This window comes from Arachis ipaensis, chromosome B9, assembly GCF_059453495.1.
Source record: "Arachis ipaensis isolate K30076 ecotype BB chromosome B9, ASM5945349v1, whole genome shotgun sequence".
Taxonomy (NCBI): Eukaryota; Viridiplantae; Streptophyta; class Magnoliopsida; order Fabales; family Fabaceae; genus Arachis; species Arachis ipaensis.
Genome location: NC_142444.1, coordinates 34,063,878 through 34,090,871, shown reverse-complemented (window position 1 = coordinate 34,090,871; position 26,994 = coordinate 34,063,878). Strand labels below are relative to the sequence as shown.

Sequence of the window (26,994 nt, the reverse complement as noted above, 5' to 3'; positions counted from 1 at the left end):
AATGTCTAACTAAACATGTTAGATATTATATATATCTATTATCAGTTGACGTTTTATATTATTAATTAACAAAAAATTATTAATAGAATAATAAAAGAATAAATATAATTAATTTATAATTTTTTGAAGACTAATTTAATTAACAAAATTTATTATAAATAAAATAAAAAAATTTTTAGAAGTTCATTTAACTATTAACACGTAAATAATAATACCAAGCTGAATACTATAATATCTTTTAGCTAAACCATTACTAAAAACAGGTGCAAAAGCCAAAAATGACGTGGAATAGACACCAATCTTTCTTATGCTGAGGGGATCTTGTTATCAATATCATCTTTATTTAACTTTCTTTCTCCCTTTTTTATGACTCACTTAAGGGTGTGTTTGGCAAACACGTTACAAGAGAAGAAGCACGTTTAACCTTCTTGAAAGCTTCAATTTTTGGTTTGGCAAATTTTTTATTCATGAACGCAGAAGTGATTTTGCTTTCAAAACTATGGTTTTCAAGAAGTTACAATTTTAAGCTTTTGCGTTTTATCAACGGACTTCTAGCCATCAATACTCCATCTTTATTTACCTTTTACCAACTTTATCCTTTATGCATGTTATTATATTATTTATGAAATTCTTATTATTTTTGTTTACATGAACTATCTTTTTTTATTATTTATTATTTTTATTTTTTATTAATTATTTATTTAATGTTATACACTTTTATAATTATAATTTTTTGTATTATTTTTATTATCTTTTTATAATATGATTTATTATTCCATTAGGTAAAGTAAATTAAACAAAAAATTAATTATAAATAATAATAATAATAATAATAATAAATTATAACATACTAAAAAAAAGTACTAAGAGTACTAAAATATACTATATAAAAAATATCATAAATTTTTTTTTGATTTATTTCAATTACTACCAAGATAAATATTTAATTTTTTTAATTATTCTTAGTACTCTCTAAAATTTATATTTTATTAGTTTTAGTTAAAAATATATTTTGCCAATTTTTATATATTATTTTTATTTTAGTGTATAAATATTAATTTTATTATAGAATTAATTAATAAGATCTATTCAATTATCTAAATTAAAATGATAAGATAATATACAAAAATCATTTAAGTTGGTATCTATTTTAGTAATTTTTTATCTAAAAGTGATTTTGAGTAGTATAATCCAAACAACATTTATTTTACTATAATTCATTTTAATGCAAAGATTGCCAAACATAAATCACTTTAACATAAACTTACTTTTCATCAAAATCAAGTTTGCAAAATCAATTTTATTTAAACTCCTATTTATAAACTATAATCCAAACACACTAGTGGTTCACTTTTCAAGTTTCTCTTTTGGGTGCACACCATTTGCTTTTTGTCTCGTCTGGTCACTTTCTAAGTTATTTTTGGAGAAGCTACCCATCCAACGATCCAACCATCACAAGCTCCAAAATATGTTGGATCACTGAGCCATTAGTCGTTTATTTATTTATATTGTTGTAATTAAATTTGGGGACCAACGTAATAAATTAAAAAGCACCTAGGAAGATAGAGCTTGAACCATTTATGTCATGAATTATTAAATTACTTGTCCCCTTGAATACTTCATCAACTTTCTTTTATAAAGTACTCCCTTCTTGATTTTTAAGTTTGACTTGTCAATTTATTTCTTTGGACCAATCTAGTATTTATGGCAGTGCACATTTTGCAATTTCTCTCTCTTAAAAATGAAATCCAATTCAATTTCGGAATGAGTTAAATCTTAAAGTGGTCTCTGAAGTTATACTCGAGACTCATAGTAATTCTTGAAATTAATAGTTACTCATATTCATTCTTGAAGTTGCACTCCTAGATTCAGATTTGTCCTTCCGGCACATTCCATCTACTTGGTAACCGCTAGTTGACGTGGATTAGTAAACTTTTATGGTACAATTTTATCCCTAAATCAAAATAAAAAATTTTAATTCCCAAATTTAATTATCATTCTCTTCTCTATATTAGTAACCCCTCTCTTTTCTTCTCTTCTCTTCTCTTCTCCATAAAGATGTGAACGAGACTACAAATTACAACTTCATTGAAAGCACGCATATATTTTGTTAATTAAAAGTCACATACTATATGTTTGTATTTAACATTTTATGCACTCATTTAACTCTAGTTTAATTAAAATGTTTTACAAAATTCAATTTTATATTTTTATATGATTTTACAAAAATCTATCTCTTGTATTTACGAAATTAAAAAGTTACATCGTTATTATTATATACTACATTACATTTCCTTTCGAATCCTGTTCCAAAATAACCATGCACCATGCTACAACATAATAACTTAGGATCATGTATATAATTTTAATTATATATAGTGGCCATTATAGATAAATTATTCAATTTAATTATAGAAGTGATACTTAGTTTTGTAACTAAAATTTTTAGTAATTGTCAAAATAGTCATTGACTTTCAAAAATAATCAAATTGATCCTTAAATTTATAAATAGTGAATCTTTATTTTTTCCTAATTTAACTGTCATTCACATAATATTAATATTGTTCCTGTGTAGATACCTGAAGGGGAGCTCGACTTCTGGGAGTCGGCGCCGAGTTGTTATCTTCGGTGTCGATCTATGAGACTTGAGAAAGTCCGAGCTTCACGCCTGGAGAGATGTCCCATCGTGCAGAGTGTGAACAAGAAACAAGGGGGAGTGTACCTGCAAAGACACTTCAAAGCTTAAGTTAGTATTGAGAATTCAATCTGTTCTAAGGATGAGATATCATACCTTTATAAACGGAGTAGGATAGGTCGATTATACTGCTGTTGGTCATATGCATTGAAGAGTAGTCAGTAGAGTTTAGTGCATGGTCAGCGTGTCACGAAGGAGTCCAGATCAGTTTTCCGGTGGTGCTAGGTGGATGGAATGTGCCAGAAGAACGAATCTGAGTTTCGGAGTGCAATTTCAAGGACAAATATGGGTAACTTTTAAGTTCAGGGACTACTATAAGACTCGAGTGCAACTTTAGAGACCACTTTAAAACTTATCTCATTAAGAGCGCTTTCTAACAAGTTCCTCTTATCTTAACTCCTCCCATTTATTATTGTCTCTTGGCTTTATTTGACTTCTCTATCATCATTTCCCTTCCTTTCCTTTCCTTTCCTTTTACTATTACATATACTTTCTCTTTTCCTAATAGCGCCTCACTATTTCTCCTATTCACTATCCTTTGTTAATTTGAAAAAATAATGGATCAAAGTGCAATTATTTCCCCTCTACCCTCAAAAAATGTTAGACGTGTTGTATTGTAGACTAGCTAGCTATTATCAGATTTTGCCATTTTGGTATTCTTTGTTTTTGGGATTTGTTCTCTGTTATTGTCAATTTTAAGAATAATTAGAGAGGTAGGACATGCATATTCAAGAATAATTTCAATTCACGATGATCAATTATATATATCATTCCACTCTAATTATTATCGGAGTCCTTTTTGCAAGTACTCCAGACTGCTCGGACGAGGCTTGCAATTGGTGGTACGCTCCTTAGCCAGAACAACCGTGTAGGCACCTCTTGAAGCCACCACTGATCTAAACCTCGGCTCGAGCTCTTGGCAGGAACATTTGGCGCCCACCGTGGGGTCGAAGAGTTTAACTTCACCCACCTCATTATTTTAATTCCTAGCATAACCATATCTGCCTTGTACCTCCTTCTTTCTTTACAGGAAGGGAAGCATAACTGATCTCTCAGAGACTCAACAACACTCATGAACCAATGCCGACCTCATGGCCGCTAACGCCGCCCTCCTAGCAGAAAATCAACGGATGGCTGAGCTGTTAGCAGCAATACAGAACAATGGGGAACGGAAGGTCGACAGCAAAAAAACAAATGCCGATCATCACGAAGAGCATCACTCAGAGTCCAACGGAAAAACAGGGAAAACATCCCCCAAAACCGGAAGACGAAAAACAAACCCGTTTTCCGAAGAAATAATGAGCTTCAAAATGCCTAAGAATTTTACACTCCCTATGACTTTAAAACCGTATAAGGGGATCGGAGATCCTAAAGTCCATGTCAAAAAATTTGAATCTATGATGTTTCCCAATAGCGACTCCGATCCCATACTATGCCGATCTTTTCCAACTTTTTTAGATGGAGCTGCCTTATTATGATTTTCTAATCTGCCTACAGGATCTATAACCAGCTTTGACGAATTCGCCAAGATGTTCATCAATCATTTTGCAGCATCCAAGATCTATGTAAGAGACTTGGACTACCTCAGCACAATTAAGTAAGGACAGCACGAAAGCCTAAAAGACTACATGACATGCTTCACAACAGCAGCCGTGGAGATCCCCGACCTTAATCCAGAGGTGCAGTTACACGCAATCAAGAGCGGCCTACAACCTGGAAAATTCCAAGAAGCCATCGCTATAGCAAAGCCGAAAACATTGGAGGGATTCCGAGACAAAGCCACCGGTCACTCGAGATAGAAGAGTTGTGCGAAACTCGGAGAAATGAACGACCACCGTTCAGGAAAGAAGACGACAAACCCTACAGGTCCCAGAGCAGAGACCCTAAGAAACCTTTCAAACTAGCCCCGAAGTTTGACTCATACACTAAGTTTAATACTAAAAGGGAAGACATAATCAAAGAAATCCTCCACAACAAGCTGATAAAACCGCCGAGCAGAGCAGGTACATACCAAGACCAAAGGTATGTCGACAAAATAAAGCACTGTTCCTTTCACCAAAAGTTCGGCCACACCACGGATGAATGCGTGGTGGCTAAGGACACACTAGAAAGGCTGGCACGACAAGGGTTGCTAGACAAATACATCGGCAGGCAAGTACGTAAAGACCCGTCAACCTCGGCCGAAGTAGAACACCCACAGACAAACGACAAAAAATTCCAATGGCAGAATAGTCAACCACAAAAAAGGCATCAATTAGATTTCAAGAGGGTTCACATGCGGTGGAGAAACAAGCTCGGCCAGGAAAGGAAGCTACAGGACTACGCTAACAGTACAGGACGAAACACACCCTGACGTACCTATACCCAGAATCCCCGACATAACGTTCACAAGCAAAGACTTCGAGACTAAAGCTCCTAACCTCGACGACCCTGTCATCATCTCGGTAACAACCGGGGACCTCCTAATTCAGAAAGTCTTATTAGACCAAGGAAGCAGTGCCGACGTCATGTTTCTATCAACCTTTAAAAAGATGCAACTGAACGAAAAAGTGTTACAACCATCTTCCGGTGAATTATTCGGATTTTCAGGGGAAGGAATCCTTGTTACAAGTTATGTCTGGATGAGGAAGACCCTAGGGGAACCCCCTCACTCAAAAACTTTGGACATCCAATATTTAATTGTTGACTGCTTCAGTCCCTATAATATTATTTTAGGAAGACCATTTTTAAATGCTTTTGGAGCCATAGTCTCCACTATTCACTTGTGTGTTAAGTTTTGTTAAGAAAAATGAGCTATAGTAACAGTGCACTCAGACAGAAAAAGAAGCAAGACAATGCTACAACGCAGGTCTCAAAATACAGCAGACATCGGCAAGAAGGATAAACTCAGTATACAACGCCAGCGATATACCAGACTTTGTCGAATTGGACCCTCAAATAAATCATGAACAAAGACCAAAACTGGCAGATGATCTACACAAGGTAAACTTGATAGAAGACAAGAACCAATCCACTAACATTGGTTCTACTCTACCTGCAGGATACAAACAGCAGATGACAGACCTACTCCAAGCCAATGCCGATCTGTTCGCATGGACCCCGGCCGACATGCTAGGGATAAACCCGGAGGTCATATGTCATAGACTGGCACTCGACCCTAAAGCTCGACCAGTGAAACAAAAGAGAAGGCATCTCGGGAAAGAAAGGACGAAAGCATCAACAAAGTAAACACAAAAACTGATAAGCGCAGGGTTTAATCGGGAAATACAATTCACATCTTGGTTGGCAAACGTGGTAATGGTAAAAAAGAACTCGGAGAAATAGCGAATGTGCGTGGATTTCCTTGACTTGAACCGAGCATGCCCAAAAGACTCTTATCCCTTGCCGAACATCGACAAGCTCATAGACAACACCTCTGGCTATCAAATACAAAGCTTCATGGACGCGTATTCAGGCCATGCACCCCACTGACGAAGATAAAACAGTCTTCATAACTGACCAGGGCAACTTTTGCTACAAGGTCATGCCATTTGGCCTAAAAAACACAGGTGCTACCTACCAACGTTTAATGGACAAAGTTTTTCAGAGACAAATCAGAAAGAACATGGAGTGTACGTGGATGACATGGTAGTCAAGTCAAACACCAAAGAGGAACACCTAGCCGACCTAAAAGAAGTGTTCGATCAATTGAGAAAATACAATATGCGGCTCAATTAAAAAAAATGCGCATTCGGAGTTCAATGAGGTAAATTTCTAGGATTTATGTTAACACACAGAGGCATAGAGGCAAACCCCGACAAGTGTAAGGCAATTTTGGATATGAAGTCGCCATCAACAATCAAAGAGGTGTAGCAACTTACAGGAAGACTAGTCGCCCTGTCAAGATTTCTACCAACAATGGCAGCAAGATTGGACCACTTCTTCAACACACTATGAAAATCAAAGAAGTTCGAATGGACAGAGAAATGCAAAAACGCATTTGCCGAATTCAAACAAATACTCTCATCTCCTCCCATACTGGCAAAACCAAAACCTGGTAACCCGTTATATCTGTATCTTTCAGTATCTGCTAATTCAATTTTATCTGTGCTTGTAAAAGAAATAAGTCGGCAACAGAATCCAGTATACTTCGTTAGCAAGATTCTGCAAAACGCAGAAACACGGTATCCGTCCATTGAAAAACTGGCATACGCCCTAGTAATCACAGCGAGACGACTAAGGCACTATTTTCAAAGCCACAAGATCATAGTACGGACAAACCAACCACTAAGGCAGGTGCTGATAAAACCCGACCTCGCTGGAAGACTAATCAAATGGTCCATCGAGCCGTCAGAATATGATATGGAATATCAAACTTGGAGCTCACTAAAATCACAAGCGTTGGCTGACTTCGTAGCAGGACTAACATCAAACGAAGACATACACCCAGAATGGGAGCTGTATGTGGACGGAGCAGCCAATGAGGACGACAAAGGAGCAGGTATAGTCCTCAAAGATAAAGATGGAATCTCAACCGAGCAGTCAATAAAGTACATGTTTCCGGTTAACAACAACCAATCTGAATACGAAGCACTCCTAGCCGGCATGCACCTAGCAAAAGAGTGCGGAATACAAAACATCAAGGTCTACTGCGACTCTCTTTTGGTAGTCCAACAGGTAAACGACGTATTCTAGGTATGTGAACCTTCCTTAGAACAATATTACTCACAGGTAAAATATTTAGCTCAACATTTCAAACATCTAGAAATAATGCATGTAAATAGAAATGGCAATAATCGAGCCGATGTGTTATCTAAACTAGCTACATCTAGAAAAGTGGGAATACCACCTAGTTTGTCACACATAACATTAGAACAACCTAGCATATGCAACAACCTTGTCATGAGCATGTCGCAGGAACAGAATTGGAGAACACCCTACATCAAATTCTTAAAACATGGAAAATGCCAGAGAAGGAAAAAGCCCGAGGCTCTTTTAGAGGAAAGCAAGTTTCTTCACCATCATAGGAGACGACCTTTACAGAAGAGGCTTCTCCCGACCTTTGCTCAAGTGTCTAGGAGATGAAGAAGCCACCCTAGCAATGGAAGAAACACACGAAGGGATTTGTGGCACACATATTGGAGGCTGAAGCCTTGCAACAAAAATACTAAGAGCAGGGTACTATTGGCTGTCTCGAGAAGGTTCGAAAATGTGACAACTGCCAAAGGTGCTCACCAATTATCCATAACCCAGCCAAGACTTTACATACCATAGAGATCGGATGGCCCTTCCATAGATGGGGGCTTGATATACTCGGCCCCTTTCCCAATTGCCAAGGGACAGGTGAAATTTTTGTTAGTAGCAATCGACTATTTCACAAAATGGATAGAGGCCCAACCACTAGCCAAAATAACGTTGGACAAGGTAAAAGGTTTCGTTTGGAAATTTATCATATGTCGGTATGGACTGCCATGGACATTGTCACTGACAACGGTAGACAATTCACTGATAAAAAAATAGCATCTTTTTTTGCAAAATTTAAACATAAAACACCATTTCTCCTCGGTTGAGCACCCACAATCCAATGGGCTCGCCGAAGCGGCTAATAAAGTCATTTTGCAGGCTCTGAGGAAAAAGTTGACAATAGCTAAAGGACAGTGGGCAGAACTGATACTGAAAATCCTCTGGGGTTACAACACCACCCCACAAAGCTCGACTAAGGAAACACCTTTCAGGTTAATGTTCGGATCCGACACAATGATCCCGGTCGAAATATCCCAAGGGTCAATCAGAACGAATCATCTTGATGAAGACACAAACAACCAAACCAGGAAAACCGAGTTGGACACACTGGGTGAAGTACGAGAAGAATCAAGGATAAGACATGAGGCGATTCAGCTCATGATCCAACGCAAATACAACACAAAGGTCAAACCTCAGATGTTTCAGCAAGGGGACCTCGTTCTCCGACGCCTAGAAGACGTCTGAAAACCACCAGGAGAGGATAAGCTTGCCGCCACTTGGGAAGGCCCTTTCCAAGTTATACTGGTTCATGGCCGAGGTGCATATTCGTTGCAAACCCTAGAAGGAGAAGACCTACCAAATACTTGGAATATTGGTTCATTACGATTGTATCACACTTGAACATTTGTAACCTTTTGAAGATTGGGAGGTACTCTTTTTCCTACCATCGAGGTTTTTCCCATGACAAGGGTTTTATTCGGGGAGGTTTTAACGAGGCTGATCACTTCAAAATCAAAGAAACAAGTCTACTAGACGTCATTTAAACATGCTATCTAAACAAAACAAGCATGCATTCATACTAAATAGAAAGATATGTTGCATACAAAGTCTTACACATTCTCATAACCAAAATACAAAATGAACAATCCAAAAGCTTTAACAAAGTCTACAAAGATAAACTAACATTCATTTATCATTTACATTTTCATCCTGGGCTTCATCCCCATGTTCATCATCAACCAAATTTCCCCGAACAACTATTTTTGTAACGTCAAATCGACTGACATCAAAGTCAGGAGCAAAAAGCAGACACCTAACTCACAGCACAGTCAAACCCGGCAACAAACATTACTATGCCTCCATCCTCTAACTCATGAATTCAAGCAGTCAGCATACCTTTTTCCAAGTCAAACTCCTTCGACTGCTCCTGCAAGGAGCGGATCTGGTCCTATAAACACCTAACACCATTTTCCAAATCTTTCATCCTCTTAGTCAAATCAATAATCACTTCATCTCTCTCAAAAAGCGATTTCTTAAGACGCTTAATTTTCTCAGCATCTTTCCTTTCCTGAGCACCCAAGAGCTCATCACTACGACCAACACAAAGCAGCCTAGTAGCAATAACCTGCCAAAAAACAATATCATCAAAACACCAAAATTTTCCAAGGAAAAAAATCAAATATAAACCAACCTACATATATTGCCCGACAACCTATTTACCAACATCTTTCAAAAGCTAAACATCATGAGCATTCTGGCCGACCTTATCCGACAGGGCAGAAAAAGGAAACTGATCACTAAAAACAGATTCCGAGGAACCCCCGGGTGCAAAGCCGTGCAGTGGCATTTGCCTTCTAACCCCACTCCTGACCCCAGAGCCGGCAGCAACATCGAAACCAGAAAGAATTTTCAGTGAACCTTTCGGCTCAGGACTTTTCCCACTCGACTGAGCGACATCAGCATTATCTTCTTTCAAAACCTTACTCGCAGAAGCATCTTTTCCTTCCTTCTTCTCCAAAAACGACCTCATCTTCGCCGAGGACAAGCTCGGAACCCTTCTACCTAACAGCAAAAATAGAGTAGAAAACATCATCAGCACAACATAAGAATAAACAACACAGGACAAACCCAACGAAAACACTCACCAATGTATTCACTCAACCTATCAGAATCCGTCTCAAACCTAAGAAGCTCGGCAATGGACAGTAACTTCCCAGAAGAAAACACACTAATCAGATACTCCAAAATCAAATCATCCTCCTCTGATCTTTCAAAGGCATCAAGAACTTGCATAAACTCAGGACACCAATAAAGAGGAAACATCTCACCCAATTCATCATTAAGAAAAAAGGAATACTCGATCTCAGAAGAATGATTTTTTACAAACATTTCTTTAAAACTTTTGAAAGAAGATTTAAACAAGAAAAACAAAGCGCACCTTGGATAGCTGCTCAAATTTATCTAGAGACCTCTACGAACTCCTTTGAATTGAAAAAGCGAAAAGAACAAGTTCAATGAGGGAATGTGATTTAAAAACGACATTAGAACCTCAAAACCATGAAAAAAAGGCCCACGAATTAAGATGGAGCTGAGATGGGACACAGTTCAACTGAGCCAAAACCATGCATTCGTAGTTGGTGAAGGGAAGCTTTAAGTTCAACTAAGAAAACAGACAAGTATAAACATAAAAATACGCCCAATTTCCCCTTTTTATCACAGACCCTCTCTTCCCCATTACAAGCAATCAGCTCAATGCCACAACCAGCGTTCTTGCGAACTCAGTCCGAAGCATTAAGTGAAGCAAGCATTTTCAGGTTCTGATAAAGAGACGCATGACACTTAACGTCAGCGTGAACCCATTCATAAAGATCATCTTTAACCTCAACCACTTTATCCTCTTGTTTTTTCATTTTGACACACAAAAGAAAAGAAAGAAGACTACAAGCAAAAGACACTAACCTCTGGATGCCATCTCCCTTTCGCAGAAGTACAATGAAAAAACACAAAAGCCCCAATAGCGTAACATGAATCTCGGGAGCAGTCTGGGATTTAGTCGTCAAACTTAAGTTGGTTTCTACTTTCTCCACATAAATCACCATAGCAGGGGCCTTAAGAAGATAGTAGGATAGGATTGTTGCTACAGCTTCCTTCATTGTTTTCACCTGCGATGGCATCATCTGCCATTGGCTAGGTCCGTGATGCTCAATGCTGTGTCTGATTGCTTGTTCTCTCGCTCCTCACGTTTCCATCGCATTCTTCTTTTCAAACCTTTGATATCTTACCACCATTTCCACACTTGCGTCACCCACCACTATGAACTTCTCGGTTATTTCGATTCTCTTCTTCAGCAATCCCTTACTCTCCAACAAGCTCGCCAAATCCACTCCCAAATCTTCGTCGCGGATGCTCATCATTCCCCCTTCTTGGCCTCCAGGCTCATATCCCTATATTCACGCTTTGGGCTTGTCTCTGATGCACGCAAAGTGTTCAGTTTGGTCCCTTTTGACGAACTCCAGAACCTTCTTCTATGGAATTCCATCATCAGAGCCAATGTCACTTATGGGTATTATGAATTTGCGGTTCAGCTTTATGTTGCCATGCGAAAGCTTGGATTTTTGCCCGATGGGTTTACTCTTCCTCTGGTAATTCGAGCTTGTTCCAATGTTGGTGCCACTGGTCTCTGCAATATTGTCCATTGTCATGTTTTGCAAATGGGTTTTTGGAATCATCTTCATGTGGTTAATGAACTTTTGAGCATGTATGGGAAGCTTGGGAAAATGGAATATGCGTGCCACCTGTTTGATAGGATACTTGTGAGAAGCCTTGTCTCCTGGAATACCATGGTTTGAGTTGCGATCCTGTTGGTGCTTCTAGGATCTTTAAGAGGATGGAGTTGGAAGGTTTGCAACCTAACTCTGTGACATGGACTTCACTGTTGTCAAGCCATGCTAGATGTGGATTTTATGATGAAACCCTTGAGTTGTTTAAGTTGATGAGAACAAGGGGGGTTGAAATCAGTGCTGAAGCATTAGCTGTGGTGTTATCTGTGTGTTCTGATATGGTTGATGTTGACAGGGGCAGTGAAATCCACGGGTATGTTGTTAAAGGTGGATATGAAGATTATTTGTTTGTAAAGAATGCACTGATAGGTGGTTATGGGAAGCATGAACATCTTAGGGATGCTCATAAAGTGTTTTTTGAGATGAAGGCCAGGAACCTAGTAAGCTGGAATGCTTTGATATCAGCTTATGCTGAATCAGGATTGTGTGATGAGGCCTATGCATTGTTTATGAAGATGGAGAAATTGGATAGTTATTTGCTAGTGAGGCCTAACGTCATAAGTTGGAGTGCAGTAATCTGTGGCTTTGCTTCTAAGGGCCGTTGTGAGGAGTCACTTGAACATTTTAGGCAAATGCAGCTTTGCAGAGTAATCACCAATTGTGTGACGATTTCCAGTGTTTTATCAGTTTGTGCAGAGTTAGCAGCATTGAATCTTGGCAGGGAGCTCCATGGTTATGCTATTAGGACTCAGATGGATGACAATATTTTGGTGGGAAATGGTCTGATTAACATGTATATGAAGTGTGGTGGTTTCAAGGAAGGGCATTTGGTATTTGATGATATTAAGGGTAGAGATATAATCTCATGGAATTCATTGATTGGTGGTTATGGAATCCATGGACTTGGCGAGAGATCATTAAGAACTTTTGATGAGATGCTTGAAGCTGGAATGAAGCCAGATAACGTTTCTTTTGTTGCTGTTCTATCCGCTTGCATTGCAGCCATGCTGGATTACTGGATGCAGGTCGCGGCCTTTTCAATCGGATGGCCAGTGAATTTGGGATAAATCCTAATGTAGAGCACTATGCATGCATGGTTGATCTCCTTGGTCGCGCTGGACTTCTGCAAGAAGCAAGCGACATTGTTAGAAACATGCCAGTTGAACCTAATGACTGCGTTTGGGGAGCTCTTCTAAACTCATGTAGAATACACAGAGACAGAGACATTGCAGAATAAACAGAATCAAACATTCTGAACCTGAAGTCAGAAATAACTGGCAGCTTCATGCTGCTTTCCAATATTTATGCTGCAAGTGGAAGATGGGAGGATTCAGCAAGGGTTAGGGTCTCAGCAAAATCAAAAGGGTTAAAGAAAACACCTGGGCAGAGTTGGATTGAGGTGAGAAAGAAATTTTATACATTCTCAGCAGGAAGCATATTGCATTTGTGGCAAGATGAAACTTATGGATCCTTGCGGAATTGACACGTCAAATGACAAGTATAAATAAACGATATAGCTGCCTTAGTCAGCAATGTGTTGATGACGAATCAGAGCTCTTGCTTGTTACAAACTAGTTAGAGGCAAGAAGATTATTTATTTTTTGCACTGGGTCCTCACAGTATATAGTGGAGTTCTTGCTGCAGTGACAATCTCAGTGATCTAATCCGGCTGTGGGTGACTGCATCAACGTCGAATCCAATGATTTCGCCAGCGACAACTCCAGAGATCTGATCCTCATATGATCTTCCAGGTGATTACACCCCTTATCTTTGTTGTGGATTCTCGGGAAATATTTAATTAAACCGGTTGAACCTCTGAACCATTTATCGTATATTCGTCAAAATTTAAATTTGTCTCTCTGAATTTCTTTGTCACCGCATCCTTCAGTCTCGTCAATTTCCATTGGAAAGAACAAACTGTGGAGTTGGAAACCCTCACTGGCGACCATCCCAATCCAAACCATGTTGAGTCTCCACAATGCCACGAATGTTGTTCTCCGCCTTCGTCAAAACCTTTCCGTAAGTTCGCAAGGCTCTTCCACGGAATCACATTCACCATCTTATGATTTTTCAAGGGTTTAGGGTTCTTGTGAGTCTACTTCTAAATTTCTCAATTGGAATACGATTTCGCCAATTTTGTGTTGGTGCAAGTTTGGGGCGTGCGTGCACAAAATATAAACATAGGAGGTGGTGTTGGAGGTGAAATCCCTGATCAGAATCGCCTCCAGTATGCTCTTCAGCATATCCATGGCATTGGGCGTTCCAAGGCTCATCACATTGTCTGCGAGCTCGGTGTCGAAAATAAATACGTTAGAGATCTTAGCAAGAGAGAGTTGTACTCCCTTCGCGAATTGCTTTCCAAGTACTTGATTGGGAATGATTTGGTACCCAATAATCAATGATCTTTGTTATTACTTGTTAGTTATTTAAATGAATTCTTGTTAGTCAGATAGTGTTAACATTTTTTGTTTGGCAACAGAAAAAGTGTGTTGAAAGAGATGTGGGGAGGTTGGTGGGCATTCAGTGCTACAGAGGCATCAGGCATGTCGATGGCTTACCCTGTCGAGGCCAGCAAACTCATACCAATGCCCGCACCAGGAAGAGCAGGCCTACTTGGAGGGGAACAAGATGAAGATGAATATTGCTGCTTGTGATCAATCAACAGATGAGTTGTGTTTTAGTCTTTTAGCTCGGCTATGAAAGCTAATTGAATAAGTTCTTATTTTTATGGAAGTTGATTAGTAACAGTTTATTGTCTTTAAGTTGGTACTGTCAATCATTTGTGCTGATTGCATAGGTGTTTTTTCTCTATTTCCCTATCTGCTTGAAGAACTATGAATCATCTTGAAGTGGAATTTGAGTTCCTACCAATTTATGAAGGTTCAACTTAGAACTTCTTTTGTGTCTGTGGTTCCGAATATTCCAGTTCATTGATCGAGTGCAATTCTATCTTTTCATATTCTTCCTATATGCTGGTAATCCAAAGTAATCCTTTTTATTTTTTTACTTTTTGTGTTCTTATATCTTGTGTTGTAGAATTCAACAAAGTTATGGCAATTGAAATTGCTACCGAATACCCCCAATTGAGGTTGGTTAAACATAACCTTGGTTAATAGACTATCAAATGAGGTAGCGGATGGTGCTAATATTGTTTTTTGGTGTTCTAGATATTGAAGAACTATATTGAGATCCATATATTCTTGAGCTGTATGGACAGGGTATACTATTTTTTCTAGTGTCAATAAGTGCAGTTATATGATCGATCACATGGAGTAATAGTAGGGATCAGTGTGACCATGAAATAGTAGTGCCATGAAGAGCCATGTATCACTCAAGAAAAAGAATGCACTTTTATAATTTTCACCGTATTTTGTACTTTAAAGTTTAAACCATTTGATAGAACAGAAATGCTTTTGCGGACACTCCCCATAGGGGATTCCAATATGAGACAACCGTACAAATGACGAGAGGTGTATATTTCAGTTTTCAATGCGAGTCACACTTCCTCAACTAACGAAATTTTGCATCAGAAATGGAATTTACATGAATTCTGGTTGACCCGAACTAATGAGTTTCTTTACACTATCCTGAGCAGCCTCATTCTGATCTCTCCACCATCTCTGGAAAAAGGCCTGCATTGAGGAAAGAAATATTTCAAGAAAAAGTTTGAAAAGGGTCTATTTCATCAAATGAACATGAACATACAGTCACATGGCATGTTCAGGTATAAAACAGTGGCTTAGTTTAGGTGATAACTGATAAGCAACCTTGACTCTCAAAATTTGAATAATCCTGCATGAATAGACTACATACAAAATAAAAATAAGAAATAAAAGTTATATATATAGCCAGTGCAGAAAAAGGGATGAATAGAAAACTTGTAACAGCACTATGTTGGACCTAAAAAACCAACTTTTTCCAGTTATATATTTTCCTCTAGGAGGAAGTAGATGCAGCAATATAATCCAAAAAGACATAGTCACATGAGCAAGAAATGAAGTCACACACACATACAAATTAAAAAAATATATATTAGCTTACTTGCTCAACGTAGATAAACTTTCGATTCTTATCAGCCAAAAGAGCTTGAACAACAGAATCCAACACATTTTGCACACAAGCCCCCTACACAAAATTTGTTTAAAAAATTACTCAGAACAACAGAGTGATCAAGGAGATTAAATTCAAACAAAATAACCATCCTCTAATATAAGCATTTGGTTTTAGACTATAGTAGTTACTGCCACTCTAGTGCAAAGATTCTAACATACACATACGCATTCATTTCAACAAATATAAAAAGGCTAAACAACAAAACCAGATATTAGATAACTGGATAATTCATAAAATGCATTCTGTGATGAGTTTAGCCATAGGTTTATTTAATATTCACTGGATTCTGAGGTTGATATCATTCTGTAGAGAAATATGCTAGCACCTTTGATTATTTTAATCAGACTTCCAGTACTTTAAATTAGGGAAACATTTTTAATTTCTTGAAATGTGCTGAATAGATTATCGATGGAACAATCAATGAGAATGGGTGCTTACTGATTAAAGCTACACATGTTGGATCAGATACTTCACTTTCTCAAATTGTTCAGCTTGTAGAAATCGCTCAACTAGCTAAGGTACCAGTTCAAAAGAATGGATTAAAGGGATAGAGTGTTATCAGGAGACGCTAGGTTTCGCTTCGGAATTGAAATAAACTTTTTTTCCTTAACGCTCGCAATGGTGAATCAATCATTCGATCTCTTTTTCCCTTTCCTTTTGTTGCGAAATCAGTTTCAATCAACAGACACATTCTTCAAAAGTTCACTGGAAAAAAAAAATAAAAAAAAATAGAAGTACCTGAATTGAATTGTTAGAACCAACATAGTACTGATCAACGGTATTCAACTAACCAACATCGTCGTGTGTATGAGCAACGAGATGAACGTTGAGCTTCCCAGGCACCACGCCCTGCGAGGTGTTATACGCTATGTACTTTGATTCCACACACAGGAACAGTATTGTTCCTAGAAACAAAATTAGCAGTTCGTTCGCCATCGGAGATCGTGCCACTGCTCATCAAACTCACTTCTGTGTATTCTCGAAGAAGGGTTTAATCAGTTGAAGGAAGAGTTCATTTGACTTCATTTATGTGTGGTCTGTGGTTTCTGTCCTTTTTCTAATATTATTTTTTATTGAAAAAAATTAGAGAAAAGGACAAATAGGTTCCTGATCTTTTGTTCTGTGGACATTTTTGTCCCTGACCTTCACAAAACTTGGACGGATCAGTCCCTGACGGAGGCATTTGGACGGAGGGACTGATCTGTCCAAGTTTTGTGAAGGTCAGGGACTTAAAAGGTATTTTTCAATGGTCAGAGACAAAAATGTTTGCAGGACAAAAGGTCAGGGACTTATTTGTCCTTTTCTCAAAAAATTATTAGTTTGCCTTTGTGAAAAACTCAAAACTGGATAAGGGGCCGCGGCCAGGGTAACTTAACGGTAGAGTGTTGTTGGTCTCACCTATGAAATCTCACACTTGAAATTCAAACTTTAGAGTATAGTTGTTAGAACCGAACCGGTGATCAAATCGATCAGGTTACTGAGTTACTGGATTATTGATTTAATCGGTAGGTTACTGGTTGAACCGATTGACCCGGTCCTATGTAAATAAAAAATAAAATATAATAAAAAAATTAAAATACATATTTTCACTATCATTTTTAAAATATCTAACTATTTTAAAATAATATAAAACAGAAACAATAAGTATTTTGTTAATTTTACTCTACCATAAATATTTTTATTTTTTTTATATTAAAATAACTATTATTTTCGAATTTTAATAATTTATTAATTAGTTTATATCTATTATACTATTATATACTACAAGTATTTATTGAAAAATAACATTAATAGATATTATATAATTATAAAAAAAATAAATGAATTTATAATTATTGTTAAATAAAAATATAATTAATTTAAGAATGAATGAGTTTATAACTAAAATTAAAATAAATTAAATAAAAATAAATTATTTGCTGAAAGATATTTATATATATTTTAATTTGCATATATATTGATAACAAGTTTAACAGCCTGGTGGTTGTGAGTATCATGTTTTTTCTTGATGAAGGGGGTTCGAATCCCAGTTTGTTTGATCGATTTGCACCGATTCATTATCTCATCCGGTCAAATCATCGAATCGAATCGGTTTAAGATTCGGTTCATCAGTTTTTTGGTCGAATCGGTCGGTCCGATCCGATTTTGCTAACAATGCTTTAGAGGAGACAAATTCTATTCCTTTTAGAAGTTATTTTTATTAGCAAAATAAACTTTTGGTTATCATTTTCTTAGTTTACCCTAATTTTTTATGATTGACTGCCTGTCCTTGGTGAAAATGTTGTTAACTCTTTCTTTTTCTGTTTTATTGTTTCTTCATTTTTTTTCCTTTTCCTCAAAGTTGGTTCGTTTTGCAATGTTTAACTGCATTTCTTTCCATCCCTTTTGAAATTCTGTGTCGCGCATTACCCTCTATATATTTGAAGTTTCCCCCTCAAACTCTGTCTCAAAGTTTCTCTCTTTTTCTTCTTTTCTGTTGCTGTGTTCATTTTCCTGTTGAAGTGTTTGGTGTTCTACTTGTCCATTCATTGTTCAGTGTTAATCTCATTGCACTTGATTGAGATAACACAGTTTTCATTTTGGTTCTGTTGAATGACCCCATAATTTGTTCTTGTGAAACTATTAAAGCATCAAAGGAAATTTAGCTTCTTTGGTTATTATTAAGCCATGGAAGAGATATTTGTTCCATTTCGTGGAATAAAGAATGATCTTCAAGGAAGATTCATGGGTTACAAGCAAGATTGGATTGGTGGTCTCAATGCTGGTTTCAGGTGCTTCTTTCTTGTAATATAAAGATTCTCGCTTTTATTTTATTTTATTTTATTTTATTTTATTTATTTATTATACTTTGATATTTTTTCTGGGACAAAAATGGAATGTTAACTTGGTACTACATACATATTTTTTGCTTCAGCAATTCCAGATATTTCATTTGGAGAACAATTGGAAAGAGATACAGGTACATGAAAGTCCTAGTTACGTTTCTATTGATTTTCTTACTGATCTCATATGTTTGTTGGATTTGATCCAAGTGTGGAGTCTTGTTTAATGATAGCTGAATGGATTAATTAAGAAAGATTAATGCGGTAAGCTGTAAGCCTCAAGTGTGATCATGTGCATTGTTCCAACAATTTCCAGATGGAGGCCAGCCTCTGTTGATTCTCGGAGTTGCGGAACCAACTGTGATTATGTGTACATTCATGTTCAATTTCGCTAAAAGTAGACCGGATTTGGGTTCTTTGCTCTTTCTGGCGTGGAGTGGATGGTATAGACTTCTTACTTTGTGATTCAAAAGTGTTTGTTTAACTCATTTTGTCATAAAATCACTTTCTTTAGCTAAAAGAAGTTTGTTTTCACATGTTTGGATGATTTTCTTTCTTCAAAAAATATTGAGCTAGGAAAAGAAAAATCTTTCAGCTTCTTTTGCACGAAAAAATAAGTTTTCGGCTTTTTCAATCATATGGAAGATTTGAGCTGTACCTTTTCAGGTTCTCGTCAATCATTTATGCTCTTTGTTTTAACTTTTCCCGCAAACACTCTTAAGCTTATTTGCCTGGTGAATTCATTGTATGTGCAGGGTATGCTTGTGGACAGCAGTTTTCTTGTTCCTGTTGGCTATCTTGGGAGCTTGCTCCATCATCAACAGGTTTACGCGCATAGCCGGGCAATGCTCTTCATGCAAGAGGCTATTAGGGTAAGAGGCATAACTTTTCTGCTTTCTCAGTATCTCAAATAAAATTTTTGAGGTCTAATGATTATGTACTTGTTGAGTATAGTAATGGAAAATAACATGCTATGTGATACATATGTATTTGGATGGCAATTGATTCAAGATGCTGTCTAATTTGGCTTAATAGGGACTCATAAATGAGTTTAATGTACCGGAAAGAGCAAATCCAGCATCACCTGAGTTTCAACCCTCATGGAGATCTGGAAATGGCATGTTTGCTTTGGTTCTGTCCTTTGGCCTACTGCTTACAGCATTGAGAAGCCGAAAAGCAAGGTCTTGGCGGTATGGTTCAGGTATTGATTTTCTTTTCTGTATAGTCAATTTGTGGATTGTTGACAGAAAGTTGCAAGAAATAGTAAGCACTTCCATTAGGATATTCTTTAATCATGTTTCAATTAGTTCTTATAAGATTTATTTTCCCTCTAATTGCAGGATGGTTAAGGAGCTTTATAGCAGATTATGGTGTCCCATTGATGGTTCTGTTATGGACTGCTGTTGTTATATACCAGCTGGTAGTGTTCCAAAAGGAATTCCTAGCCGTCTCTTAAGTCTGAATCCATGGTCCCCGGGTGCATATGAGAACTGGACTATCATAAAGGCATGATTACTTGAAAATCCCAGTTTTTTTGCTGCTACAATATGTGATTCAATTAGCCACTAATGCATTTATCAAGTTACGCGAGATGCTTATGCATTAGACTGCCCCTTTTAGAGTTTTACATTGACATCTAATTACATGTTGTCCGTTTTAGATAGCGTTTGGTGTCGAAATTAACTGCTTTTGTCTAATTAGATGTTAGCTTAAAAGAGTTTCTACACTAACTCAGTTCATAGAAATTTACCTAACATGTCTATATAAATTTGCTCACAAAAAATCACCTACAGGATATGCTGGATGTGGCAATTATGTATATCATTGGAGCATTTATTCCTGCAACAATGATTGCTGTGCTTTATTATTTGATCATAGTGTGGCATCTCAGCTTGCTCAGCAGAAAGAATTCAATCTAAGAAAGCCACCTTCTTTCCATTATGATTTTACTTCTTTTGGGATTCATGGTACATTATCCTCCTTGCTCTTTTCATCTCTTACATGTATTTAAATTCTTTCAGTTCTTTGCTATTTATCCTAAAGCTCTTCGCTTTCGCCTTGCAGTCAGATTCATTTAGATTCCATTTGAAGTTCTTTAATGTATGAGAGGTTATATTATGTGGTCTAATTGGAATTCCCCCATCAAATGGTGTGATTCCACAATCTCCAATGCATACCAAAAGCTTAGCTACACTAAAGCACCAGGTAGATATGCAGCTTTCCAGTTTTCTTGTATTGTAGAGCTTTAGCTTCACCATGATTAGGAGTAAAATGATAAAGCAAAATCAGAAGCAGAATATATAATGTTTTCTTGATATCGTTTCGTCATGTTTGTTACTTTGTAGTGATAATCATTTTGGTGATTGTCAGATACTTAGAAACCAGCTTGTCGCAACGGCTAGAAGTTGTATAACAAAGAAGTCAAGCTTGGGACAACTATATGAAAGCATGCAAGAAGCTTACCAGCAGATACAAAGCCCTCTAGTTCACCAGGAACCTTCTCGAGTATGCAGAATTGTTGTCTTTTGTTAGTTACCCTTGCTGTCTCACCAATGGCATGAATAATCTTCAATTCTGGACATATGGAAGTTGATAAAAAGTTCTTGGGCATTGGATTCTTAATTTCTGCCATGTGGTTTGAAAATTCCCTAGCCTAAGATGGATTCAATAGATCTTCATTTTATTGTTTTGACAGGGGTTAAAAGAGTTGAAAGAGTCAATGATTCAATTGACATCAAGCATGGAGAGTATGAATGCTGCAATTGATGAGTCAGTATTTGATGTCGAAAAGGAAATCAATGACATGTTGCCTATCGAGGTTAAAGAACAACGAGTGAACAACTTACTCCAATCTTTGATGGTAGGGGGATGCATAGCAGCAATGCCAGTCCTGAAAATGATTCCAACTTCTGTACTCGGGGGTTATTTCGCTTTCATGGCCATTGAAAACTTACCCGGGAACCAGTTCTGGGAACACATTTTACTAATTTTCACTGCTCCGAGCAAAAGATCCAAGTATTGGCCTAAACACCATTTCAACTCCCCAGAAAATTCATTTGAGTTTCATTCTCTAACTTGCTTTTTTGCTCTTTTCTCTTCGGTTTTTTTTTTTTTATTTTTTTCAATAAAGACACAACTTACATTGAAACAGCACTGTTCACAAGAATTGCAGCATTTACGATCTTCCAGACTGTGTACTTGATTGTTTGTTTTGGTATCACATGGATTCCAATTGCTGGGGTTCTGTTCCCTCTTATGATCATGCTTCTTGTTCCTGTAAGACAATACATTCTGCCCAAGTTTTTCAAAACCGCGCACCTCCAAGATTTAGATGCTGCGGAATATGAAGAAGTACCCGCCACACCGTTCGACCAAGCCACAGTAAGATTTATCTCTATCATCATACTGCATTGAACTTAAATGATTCTTGCATTGAAATGGCGAAAATTGCATACCAATATGTGTGAAATGGCTTTCTTGTTGCTTTTGGCCAATCTGTGACATAACCTCATGTATTCAATGCTTGCTCGGATTCTGCAGGAGGGAGACTTGGGCAAGACAGCTTCCTTCACAGATGATGGAGAGATTCTAGATGGTCTAATTACTCGAAGCCGGGGTGAGATAAGGTGCATTTGCAGCCCAAAGACAAGGAGCTCCACTCCACCAACTGGAGAGATGGCAAATTTTCAGAGAAGTTCGAGCTTGCCAGATAGAGTATACAGCCCTCGGATAAGAGAATTAAGAGGAAATCACAGCCCTCAAGGTGCTGATGGAAAAGGACCATTTAGTCCGGCTGAAGCAAGGGACTCCGATCTGAGTAACGGTGGTTGAATGCTATAGGTCTAGCTACATAACACATTCAATTGCAAGGATTGCTTGGAAAGCTGGCAAGATCCTTGTTCCATGTAAACATCTCAATCTTGGCAAAGCCAATTGTTGTTTCGGATTATTTAGTTGGGATATTGTAAAAGTCATTCTTTCTTGTCCTATCCCTTTTTTTTTTTTTTTCAATTGTAAGGCAAGAATGGTTAGTATCTTTTTTTTTTGTTAGTCCTTCAGTCTTGTTCTTTTACATTATGTTTGGTCTAAGGAAAAATAATTACTTTTTATTTCGTTTGGATGATAAAGAAAATAGAAAGGAAAAAAATTTTGGTGTGATCTCACTAAAAAATTTTCATCCATTATAAGCAAGAAAACAAGGAGGAAAATGTTATTTTTTGTGTATTTATAATATTATCCATAGTTCTATTATTATTAATAATTATCAATATAAATTTAGTTTTAATAGTTTTAATATATTATTATAATAGAAATTTACATTTAAACATTATATATGTATTAGATAAATAATTTAAATCAAATATATAAAATTATAACATTTTACAATATTTATAAAATACAATAAAACATAAACAAATAAAAATATTTATACTTTATTTTATTATAAGAGTATTAATATAATTTTATATTATTATGGTTTCTTTTTTTTCACTTTTTTTTCTATCTAAACAAAAGAAAATTTTCTTTCTATCTATTTTCTCTTTATTCAAACAACACACAATTAACTCTACATTTTCTTCTATTTTCTCTTCTCTCATTTTCTTTCCTTCTATTTTCTTTTCTATATCCAAACAAAGCCTTAAAAATGGTGACTCAAGCATGGGCTGACTGCTGAAACCTTCGTTATTTCACAAACTAATTTCACTCAAGTCCCAATAGGCTAATACCCCGCATGCAAGGCTTTGGTCTAATGGTCAATCATGTATGCCTTGTAATAAGTGCACCTAAGTTCAAGACTTAGCTAGGCTAAGTAGTGGATGGAATCCTTATGTATTGTATGTGTGTGGTGTGAGTGAGTTTGTAATGCTGAGGATTGGAAGTTGTCCAATTCATTTGACCAAAAAAAAATAAAATCCCAATACCCCATGCTTGGTTTCACATGATAAAAAAAAGTACAAATACAACAAAACATTCTAAAATCTAAACCATAAAGACCAGTATCAATTAACCACCTAAACTATTAGAAATCCAGAAATAAAAATGTCATACATTGGAACATAATGCCACGATATCTTGAAGGAGACTTCACCTTGGGAATCTTTTAATGTATAATAGACAAGGTCATTTGACAGAACATAAAATGTAAATTTAAGAAACTTTAGAACTCGACATGAATAGCACAAGTAAAAGAGAAAAAACCACCATGCTATTTTCTACAATTTTATTTTATTTTTTTCACGAATATAACAATCTCTCCAGCCCTTTGGAAGGTTCGGCCAATGGATGATCTGCCAAACCTTGCATTGATGAAGGGATTGAATCATTAAGAACAGAGCCAACTAAACTGCTTTAGGACTCTTGCTAAATTTACGACCAGATAGTTGCTCTGACTCATATAGTATGTGGTTGATAAGTCCCCTTGCTGCACTGCAAAACCAAGGGAAATAATATATCATTTTGCACCCAGAATCACTGGTGGTATGCATATCAGTAATAACTCCCACATTCATGTTCATGTTGATATCAGCCGTGTATTATCTGCTGGAATTAAAGAAGAAAAAAGCGAGGAATCTAGAATACTTGCTCAACAGTCAACATGGATACACTATATTAAAGCACATCCTTACTTATCCTTTAACTGCTGAATCTTTTCAGGATCTGTCTCGTGCATGTTTTGCTTAAACTGTTGTCTCACCATATCAACAAGAAGCTGTGTGTTATGTTGCTGCAATTGCATGCAAATACACAATGTAATCAATTTCATAAATCTTATCTTTCTAACATGCATATTAGATATCTAGCACAAATCTGGAGGGAGTACACTACTAGCCGTGAAAGGACGTTAACCAGTATAAACAAGAATACCATGATCATAGGTAATGTGAATGAAAAAAAGAAAAACGGATGAAACATACATGTGTGATGCTCATTAAGCTTTCATCAGAATTAAAATTGTGCACCTTTAAAAGTACAATCGCACTTCAAACTCAAAGAAGACAAATTTCTTCAGACATACTCCTATTATCCTATTTACTTAACGCATTAAATATTAACAAGACGGATCAGTTATATGAATGTATTAAATATAATACTCAACCAACAAATATGCAATCCACCGTTGATGTTATAATTTTCTTTTGCTCAACTACTCTCATCATGGGCTAAATACTATGTGATGTGAGTTCCCTTAATGAAAAAGGTAAAGCATCTCATATGTTTAGAAGCCACATAATACTAGTACTATATTACTTTCTTCTTCTTTGAATAACCACGAAGATTATATACTGAATCAACATGCAGTCATCCTACATGTTGAATCTTTACATACAATAGTAGTGAGCATCAAATAAAATGTTTTTTGAAAACATAGATCGCAAACTTGAGACACTAATGTTAATTTTCCTCAGCAATAAAATTCACCATGGCTACACAAGAAACCCATCATTTCTAAAAGCGAGAAGATCACGTACCCGATGGCCAATATACTTAGCTCTTCGTAGGCATTCACGGTAAAGCTGAACAAACAAAAAAAGCAGATATTTTTATCAGCAAAGAAAAAGGTCCCAAATTTCAAACACAAGCACATAGATTCCACTAAAAAGGAAGCATCAGAAAGTTTAGTCAGTGACCCTAATGGCATTGTTGGCCAGCTCAGGAGGCAGTGCTGTTTGAAGAGACGGCATTTTCGGCGAAAACTACCCAACCCTGCGAAACGAAACCAAACAAGTTAAGTCCTTCAACGTCACATAAACCAAGAAATTTTAAACGTATATTCCAAGAAATGATGAATAAACCAAACGTGAGAGCGGTTTTCACATAAACTAGAAGTTAGTGGACAGAGTTACATAATATAAAGCTGTCAAAATTATTATGACAACTACATACATCAACTAAGAAGTAAGAACTTTAACCCTTTAGCCCCAAAACAATCAATTAAATATAATTACAGTTCAATGAAGCCCTGTTTGCATTACAATTATTTACAAATGTTGAGTAATAATAACATGAAAAGATAGTTACTAGCTAATGAAGTCGAACAGAGAAGGCATGGTAGATTGGTAGTAGTATCACTGTAAATGTTTTAGTACATCCGGTGGCCACAAAATCTTACTGGAATATGATGTGTAATTATATAATTATATAATTTAACAGCATGAGAAGAGGATGGCCACAAAAAACTTAATTTCAACTTCAAATAGTAGAACTCCCCAAAAGAGTTGTTACTGACAAATTTGGTACCAATTTTATGTACCGGTTCATCGCCAAACCCCAATTTTTCCTCTCTCCCGATTCAATCCCTTTCCAACTCTCACATACCCACAAACCAAAGGTTCCAAAAGTTTCATCTTTTTCATCCAATCCTTCAATGCCCTAAGCTCTAATCGCTAACCCCATTTTCCCCTTTTCTTTTGTTACAGAAATTCAGTGGGTTTCGTCTGTTCCCATTTTTCCCTAATCACACTGAACCTGAAATTTCAATAGCAACAAGTAATCCCTAATCACACTAAACCTGAAATTTCAACAAACATTCCAAAACAGCAACAAGTAATCCCTAATCCCTAAACAAAAATTTCAATAATGATTTCATTTTCATTTTTATCAGCAGCAAAAAAATTTCAACAAAACTTTCAGAAATTAAAGAAAAAGCAGCAGCTCAAAATCAGCAAATTAGCAATTTCACCATTTCACATTAAAAATCAGCAAACAGAGGCTCTAGGGAGAGAAGACGGAGACACGAACAAGAACCGAAAAAGTGAAAGCACAAAGCAGTGACACTAACCTTCGACGGAGACACGGACGGCGACCAGGGAGACGTCGGCGAGCGGCGACACGGCGGCAAGCTGCTCCAAGCCAACAAAACAGAGAAGCCACAGAGGATGGACGGATGAAAGGGGAAGCAGAACGCCGAGCTACAAGAGAGGGCCTGGCCACGGACGGCGCCGACGGCACGGACTGCGGCAGAACCGTTGCAGAATGCAGAGAGAGCCTAGGTTAGTGTTGGGGGTGACTGGGTGGTGAGTAAAGGCAACGTTGGTTTTTTTTTATATTTAAAACGGCGCCGTTTTTGGAGACCCGTGGTCCGGTCAAACCAGCAGGTTTCCGGCCCGTTCAGAGGTTTTGCAGTGGTTCGCGAAGGGACAGTTTTTAGAGGATGACCGGACCGTTTTAACGCCAGTTTCCAATTGAACTATTTAAAAGATAAAATCAATATAATTTATTAAAATTTGGATTATATTGATTTCATTTTATTTTTCAATCGAATCAATTTTGATTTAAATGATAAGAATTTGTATTGTATTAATTTGAATTTATTTTTTCATCCAATCTAATTTAACTATTGTGATTTAGGTTTGATCAATTT

General features: G+C 36.9%; 3 protein-coding genes, 1 long non-coding RNA gene and 1 pseudogene across 6 annotated transcripts; 2 read left to right on the top strand and 3 right to left on the bottom strand.

Moving 5' to 3' along the window:
• Window positions 1-9,036: 9,036 nt before the first annotated feature.
• Window positions 9,037-11,010, bottom strand: LOC110266182 (uncharacterized). Of its 2 annotated transcripts, none has more exons than XR_015899837.1 (3): window positions 10,877-11,010; window positions 9,638-9,979; window positions 9,037-9,542 (listed from the first exon to the last, which is right to left on the bottom strand). XR_015899837.1 is itself a non-coding variant. In XM_088499689.1 (3 exons), the coding sequence occupies exons 1-3, from the start codon at window positions 10,941-10,943 to the stop codon at window positions 9,366-9,368; spliced, it is 543 nt and encodes a 180-aa protein (XP_088355815.1). In that variant the 5' UTR covers window positions 10,944-11,010; the 3' UTR covers window positions 9,037-9,365. The 2 variants fall into 2 exon arrangements, 1 of the variants encoding a protein (XP_088355815.1); XM_088499689.1 differs by having other exon boundaries at window positions 9,681-9,979.
• LOC107616509 (putative pentatricopeptide repeat-containing protein At1g17630) lies at window positions 10,496-14,654 on the top strand. The gene is given in 6 exon segments (XM_088499688.1): window positions 10,496-11,758; window positions 11,761-12,692; window positions 12,695-13,163; window positions 13,166-13,448; window positions 13,586-14,081; window positions 14,177-14,654. Coding segments are annotated over 4 exon segments (2,151 nt in total). The 5' UTR covers window positions 10,496-11,115; the 3' UTR covers window positions 13,273-13,448; window positions 13,586-14,081; window positions 14,177-14,654.
• Window positions 14,655-15,024: 370 nt separating this feature from the next.
• On the bottom strand, window positions 15,025-16,835 carry LOC107616512 (uncharacterized). The gene is made up of 3 exons (XR_002353187.2): window positions 16,249-16,835; window positions 15,739-15,822; window positions 15,025-15,329 (listed from the first exon to the last, which is right to left on the bottom strand). It is a non-coding gene; the product is annotated as an uncharacterized LOC107616512 (long non-coding RNA).
• A 1,329-nt stretch (window positions 16,836-18,164) lies between these two features.
• Window positions 18,165-22,672, top strand: LOC107616508 (putative boron transporter 2; annotated as a pseudogene). The gene is made up of 12 exons (XR_015899886.1): window positions 18,165-18,581; window positions 18,725-18,769; window positions 18,949-19,075; window positions 19,388-19,504; window positions 19,668-19,833; window positions 19,973-20,138; window positions 20,426-20,599; window positions 20,742-20,837; window positions 21,003-21,137; window positions 21,328-21,667; window positions 21,766-22,013; window positions 22,173-22,672. The product of XR_015899886.1 is annotated as a putative boron transporter 2 (transcript).
• A 981-nt stretch (window positions 22,673-23,653) lies between these two features.
• Window positions 23,654-26,793, bottom strand: LOC107616510 (uncharacterized). Its single transcript, XM_016318458.3, has 5 exons — window positions 26,413-26,793; window positions 25,262-25,337; window positions 25,103-25,147; window positions 24,260-24,357; window positions 23,654-24,059 (listed from the first exon to the last, which is right to left on the bottom strand). The coding sequence occupies exons 2-5, from the start codon at window positions 25,313-25,315 to the stop codon at window positions 23,972-23,974; spliced, it is 285 nt and encodes a 94-aa protein (XP_016173944.1). The 5' UTR covers window positions 25,316-25,337; window positions 26,413-26,793; the 3' UTR covers window positions 23,654-23,971.
• Between the last annotated feature and the right edge of the window lie 201 nt (window positions 26,794-26,994).

Excerpts from the sequence above, each read along its gene's own strand:
- LOC107616510 (XM_016318458.3), bottom strand. The coding sequence starts at position 25,315 with ATGCCGTCTCTTCAAACAGCACTGCCTCCTGAGCTGGCCAACAATGCC. Across the intron at positions 24,358-25,102 it reads CTAAGTATATTGGCCATCGG|CAACATAACACACAGCTTCT; the intron begins GTACGTGATCTT and ends ATGCAATTGCAG. Across the intron at positions 24,060-24,259 it reads ATTCAGCAGTTAAAGGATAA|TGCAGCAAGGGGACTTATCA; the intron begins GTAAGGATGTGC and ends TTGGTTTTGCAG.
- LOC110266182 (XM_088499689.1), bottom strand. The coding sequence starts at position 10,943 with ATGTTACGCTATTGGGGCTTTTGTGTTTTTTCATTGTACTTCTGCGAA. Across the intron at positions 9,980-10,876 it reads AAGGGAGATGGCATCCAGAG|GTAGAAGGGTTCCGAGCTTG; the intron begins GTTAGTGTCTTT and ends TTTTGCTGTTAG. Across the intron at positions 9,543-9,680 it reads TTTCTGCCCTGTCGGATAAG|GTTATTGCTACTAGGCTGCT; the intron begins GTCGGCCAGAAT and ends GTTTTTTGGCAG.